This window comes from Uranotaenia lowii, chromosome 3 (assembly GCF_029784155.1).
Source record: "Uranotaenia lowii strain MFRU-FL chromosome 3, ASM2978415v1, whole genome shotgun sequence".
Lineage (NCBI taxonomy): Eukaryota > Metazoa > Arthropoda > Insecta > Diptera > Culicidae > Uranotaenia > Uranotaenia lowii.
The window spans coordinates 327,867,487-327,873,486 of record NC_073693.1 but is presented as its reverse complement, the minus strand read 5'-3'; the positions used below and the strand labels follow the sequence as shown (position 1 = coordinate 327,873,486).

General features: G+C 46.2%; 1 protein-coding gene across 2 annotated transcripts in view; it reads right to left on the bottom strand.

The window, feature by feature from the left end:
* Positions 1-4,705: 4,705 nt before the first annotated feature.
* The window catches only part of LOC129751726 (probable pseudouridine-5'-phosphatase), a 34,289-nt gene continuing 32,994 nt past the window's right edge, over positions 4,706-6,000 (bottom strand). The window contains exons 3-5 of one of the 2 annotated variants that reach the window (XM_055747393.1): positions 5,760-5,978; positions 5,304-5,536; positions 4,706-5,182 (exon numbers count right to left, since the gene is read on the bottom strand). In XM_055747393.1, the coding sequence (XP_055603368.1) occupies positions 5,006-5,182; positions 5,304-5,536; positions 5,760-5,978 (629 nt within the window). In that variant the 3' untranslated portion in view covers positions 4,706-5,005. The remainder of the gene's footprint in view (positions 5,183-5,303; positions 5,537-5,759; positions 5,979-6,000) is intronic. The other variant, XM_055747394.1, reaches the window with a different exon arrangement.

Sequence of the window (6,000 nt, the reverse complement as noted above, 5' to 3'; positions counted from 1 at the left end):
CCGAATACTGGAGAACACAAGACACAGTCCGGGCAAGTCCTGCTTTACTCTGGCATACGAGGTGAACATGCTACTCGGGAACGAGGAGTTGGTTTCCTGTTAAGCCCGCAGGCCTACGCGGCCCTCATTAGATGGGAACCGATAAACGAAAGAATAATCGTAGCCAGATTTAGAACACGGGTTAGAAACCTTACAATGGTCCAGTGTTATGCGCCAACTGACGTTGCCGACTTGCAGGAGAAAGAGCAGTTTTACAGTCAACTGAACAGCGTGGTTGAGAGAATTCCGAAGGGTGACATTCAAATCCATTTGGGCGACTTCAACGCAAAGATTGGCTCCGACAATCAGGACCTTGAGCGCATCATGGGGCGCCATGGCCTAGGACAGATGAGCGAAAACGGAGAGCTGTTTGTAGAATTTTGTGGCAACAACAACATGGTGATCGGTGGATCGCTCTTCCCCCATCGACCAGCACATAAGGTCACTTGGGTATCCCGAGATGGCCGAACAGAAAATCAAATTGACCACATCTGCATCAGTCGAAAATGGAGAAGGAGCCTTCTTGATGTCCGCAACAAGCGAAGCGCAGACATTGCATCTGACCATCACCTCGTCCTTGGCGAGATACGACTGAGAGTTGCACGTGTCCAACGGCGCGAGGAGAAAGTCGGGTGTCGATACGACGTCCGCCGGTTGGAGAATCCAGAGGTGAAAAGGGCATACGTTGAACAGCTAGAATCCCGAGCCTCGGAGCTGCCGACAGACGGAACAGTGGTGTGGAATCAAGAATGCCTTTATCACGACGAGCCATGGTACTCTCGGTAAAGTTTGTGGAAGAAGGAGTGAATGGATGTCGGATGAAACTTGGAGGATGGTCGATGATCGAAGAAAGGCGAAAGTCGGAATTGAGCAGGCATGTACCGGGTCAGCCAAAGCAGCCGCCCGCTTACGATATGCGGAGCTGGAAAAGGCAGTTAAACGAGCTTGTAGACGAGACAAGAGAGCCTGGACAAACTCCCTAGCCGAAGAGGGAGAAAGAGCCGCCGCCAATGGAGATATCCGATTACTTTATGACATTTCTCGCCGCCTCAGTGGTGCAAGGACTAATGCAAGAATGCCGCTAAAAGACCGAGCAGGTCAGTTATTGACCGATCGAACAGATCAGCTCAAACGATGGACTGAGGACTTCGAACAACTCTTCCGAGTCACGAATAGCGATGGCCAACAGAACCCGCAGCTCGAAGCGCCAACAATAAGTCGCATAAATGGCGTCAACTCGGAAGCGCCTTCGCTGGCTGAAATAGAAGCGGCAATCAAAAACATGAAATCCAACAAAGCACCTGGGATCGATTGCATCCCTGCTGAAATGCTGAAAGCCGACCCTGCCCTATCAGCACAAATGTTGCACCGTCTTTTCGCTGACATCTGGGATACTGCAACATTCCCGGCCGACTGGATGCAGGGTATCCTCGTAAAGGTCCCGAAGAAAGGAGACCTGACAGAGTGCGGTAACTGGCGAGGCATAACGTTGATCTGTACAACCCTCAAAGTACTCTGCAAAGTGATTCTGAACAGGATCCAGGAGAAAATAGACGCTACACTCCGACGGCAACAAGCTGGATTCCGATCCGGACGATCATGTGTGGACCACATCACAACGCTACGAATCATACTGGAACAAATCAACGAATTCCAGGACTCTCTTCTGCTGGTGTTCGTTGATTTCGAAAAAGCATTCGACCGACTTAACCATGAAAACATCTGGGCGGCTCTAAGGCGACGAGGGGTCCCAGAGAAACTAGTCCATCTCATCGAAGCACAGTATGAGGCATTTTCGTGCAAGGTCTTGCACGACGGTGTCTTGTCCGAACCAATCCCGGTAACTGCTGGAGTGAGACAAGGATGTATCTTATCACCGCTACTTTTCCTAATCGTAATGGATGAGATTCTGATAGGATCGATTGACTGTGCACCGAACCGAGGATTGCCGTGGAATCCTTCAACAATGGAGCAACTGAACGACCTTGACCTGGCTGACGATATTGTTTTGCTCGCCCAAACACAACCAGATATGCAGAGCAAACTCGACGACCTCACCGAAAGTTCCAAGGCAGCAGGTCTCAAAGTCAATGTCGGAAAGACCAAGTCGATGGAGATCAACACAGGAAATCCCTCCAGTTTCATGGTAGCTGGGCAACAAGTTGAGAAAGTGGAGTGCTTCCAGTATCTTGGTAGCCAGATTACGCCTGATAGTGGTACCAGAAAAGACATCGAAACACGGATCAGAAAGGCCCAATTTGCGTTTGCGAGTCTCCGAAACATCTGGCGGTCACGCCAAACTTCTCTACGAACAAAAATCCGAATCTTCAACTCAAACGTCAAATCCGTATTGCTGTACGGGTGCGAAACTTGGTGCACATATGCGGTAACGACGCGAAAACTGCAAGTATTTGTAAACCGCTGCCTGCGGAATATCATCCGCGCTTGGTGGCCTGGCAACTGGATCTCGAATGAGGAACTACATCGCCGGTGTCATCAAAAGGCGCTAGAAATCGAGATTCGGGAACGTAAGTGGAGATGGATTGGGCACACGCTGCGAAAAGATGAAAACGAGATTTGCAGAGAGGCGCTAGATTGGAATCCAGAAGGTCATCGAAGAAGAGGCAGACCCAGAAATTCGTGGCGACGAAGCCTAGCCGCTGAAATCCGAACTGTCGACGAGAATCTTGACTGGGACCAGGTGAAGACGCTGGCTCCGGATCGTCAACAGTGGAGGTCTTTTACCACGGCCCTATGCACCGGAGGATCGGCGCGGGATCATTAAGTAAGTAAGTAAGTATGTATGGTATGGCGGCTTAATTTATTCAAAACAAAAAGGAAGAAGGATATGTTCAACAAAAGGTTTCATAAATCTCATCAAAGTCAAAAAGGTAAATTGAGGTATAATTTAAATTGAATATTCAAGTGTTTAAGTACAAGAAATTGCTTTAGGTGCTAGAAATGGTAGATCGCAAGCAAGATGAAATTAAAAACAAAAAAGAAAGAAAGAAAGTAAATGTAGTATCGTCGTCACATTGACTTTCTGATACTTTTCATTGGTATTAGTTTGTTCTACTTAAAAAAGCATAATATGAAAGTGTGCAAAGGTTTTAGAAGAATTTAGGCAGTCGAGGATTTTCCGGAGTGGTCTGTGGTCGACATTACAACATCATCATTTTGATCGTAGCACCCTCTGAACGTCGTTTCGAGCTGCAAATCGCCAATAAGACTGAGAATGAGTCTAGATACCCCATCAGCATTCCAGATTGTCCGGTTTTGATCGAGCATGCCCGGATTTTCAAAGAAAAAATTGTGAGATAAGATTTAAACGCAGCTGATGTTCCTGGTGCTGCTCATGTTTTCAGAAAAAAAAATCTGGAAGCTTGTTTTATAAATAACGGTTTAATAAGTAAGTAAAGGGTGATACCGTCAAAATTTGGTCAATATCAACTTGACGTATTTCTTTCAATTTTGCATTTAAAAAACCTGAACACCCCTCATTTTGAAGATGTGTGTGTGTGTAGAATGTTGCTCCTATTTTGATTTTGGAATTCACTCTTCAGTTGTCAAAATGCCGTTCAATGAAGAAGAGCAGCGTATCAAAATTTTGCTCGCGCATCGCGAAAATTCGAGCTACTCGCACGCAAAGCTGGCAAAATCGCTAAAAGTTGCCAAATCAACCGTTACAAATGTAATTAAAGTGTTTGGGGAACGTTGACAGCCACAAAGTCTTGATCGGGGGGAAATCGAAAACCGGAAGCCGCTGAGACGACAAAGAAAATTGCCGGTAGTTTCAAGCGAAACCCTTACTCTCTCTCCGAGATGCCGCAAATAAGCTGGGTGTATCGTCTACAACCGTGCATCGAGCCAAAAAAAACGAGCCGGACTATCGACTTACAAGAAGGTAGTGACTCCAGATTGGCGATGATAAACAAAATACGACGGCCGATACGCGATCCCGGAGGCTGTACACGACGATGCTGACGAAGTTTGACTGCGTGGTAATGGACGACCTACGTCAAAGCCGACTACAAGCAGTTTCCGGGACAGGAGTTTTATACGGCAAAAGGAAGGGGAAAGGTAGCAGATATTTTCAAGCACATGAACTGTCAAAGTTCGCGAAGAAATATCTGGTTTGGCAAGCCATCTGTACCTGTGGCTTGAAAGGCAGCATTTTCATAGCTTCCGGGACTGTCAACCAAGAAATTTACGTGAAAGAGTGTTTGAATAAACGTCTGCTGCCTTTCCTGAAGAAACACGGTTGTTCCGTACTGTTTTGGCCGGATTTGGCATCTTGCCATTACGGTAAAAAGGCCATCAAGGCAAACTGGCTTTCTGCGGCGAAGAAGGTGGACAAGGTGCCTGTACAAAATCTGATGGCAGGGGTTAAGCGTATGGCCCGGCAATTCGGATTTGGAAAAGCGGAAGCCTAACTGAATATTTTTTCTGAATTTTATACTAATTAAACTTGAAAAAGAAATTTAATTTGATTTTTTAAATAAACGATTTCACCGATTTGCACGTGTTTTCCCTTGACCAAATTTTGATCGTATCACCCTTTAATCATCACACCTCCATCTTTGCTGAAGCAGAAAAGGGAAATCTTAAATTCACCTTTCTAGCAATGCTTTCTTTTCTAGTTCTCGCAAGAAATGCCAACATCCCGTACTTAAAATACATTAAATCTATATTCTCATTAGCAGCAAGGTATTTGTACGAAAAATAGCAATAGATTCTGTGCCTACCTTAAAACACGCAGCGACCACGTGCATAGTTCTTCATCTTTGTCCCTTTCTCTCTGTTTTGCTCGTTCATCCCCAACATCCGGAACCGGACTGTCGTAAACTTGCTCACGCTCAATGACGGAAACAGATAAAGCTTTTCTAGCGGAGGGGAGCCATTTAGGTGTGTGTGACTGTAAGAGTAGAATACCGGCAAACGAATAGGTAATAGCTGGGGGCCGAAACTATTTGAAGGCAGGAAGTCCAAACATTTCCGGTTTGAAATGTTCCAACGATTCGAGCACCACCGTAGCCTGTTTCCGTCGATCTTCTTCGATGTGCGGATCGGGAACCATAACCACTTGCATGCCGGCGGCCACACCGGCCGTCACTCCATTGGGTGCATCCTCGAAGACAAGGCACTACAACAAAAATATTGCATTTTGTAATGGGGCAATTCAGTTTTGTTTCTTTCAAAGGTGGCTCCAGAGAGTGCTGATTTTGAAACCTTACTTAATGTTTATTGTTTCAGGGAAGTCTTACCTGATCTGGGTTGGGTTTGTCGGGGAAGCGGGAGGCGGCTACTAGGAAAATGTCCGGAGCCGGTTTGCCCTCCTTCACTTCGGCGTCCGACGATCCCATAACTTTGTGGTGGAAGAGGTTGAAGATATCTTGGTGGTTTTTAGTTTTCACTTCCACGGAATCGGCTCCGGAACTCGTAGCCACCGCAATGGGAATGTTGTTCTCGTGCAGATGCCGGATCAGTTTTTCCGCGCCTGATTATTGATGTATAGGGGAAAAATGTTAGTTTTCATAAAATCTTACAATCTAACGACTAACTCTAGGGAAAAAGCATAAGGGTGTGCACTATTTCGTAGCCAATGAACAAGAACACAGAGAAAATCGATTCTAGAACTGATCTAATGGAAAATGGACGTTATATGAGTAGAGAAGTAGGTCACAATTGGGAATACCAATAAGAGCGTCATTCATCAGTACCTCTCATAAGAGGAGCACCGCCGAGTTCCACTAGCTGTTTCTGGCGAAACTTTTTCAAGAACTCATCCACTGTACAGGACAGCTTCAGATCGTTTACTATGATCGATACGGTTCTCTGTTCCGTCGTACCCAAGACCTTCATGCGGGTTGCCCATGGGTAGGTCGAGTTGTACGATTTGATCAGATCGCCGAGGATTCTCTCGTAGATTTTCTCCGTGTCTGTGGGGGAAAACGGGTGAGA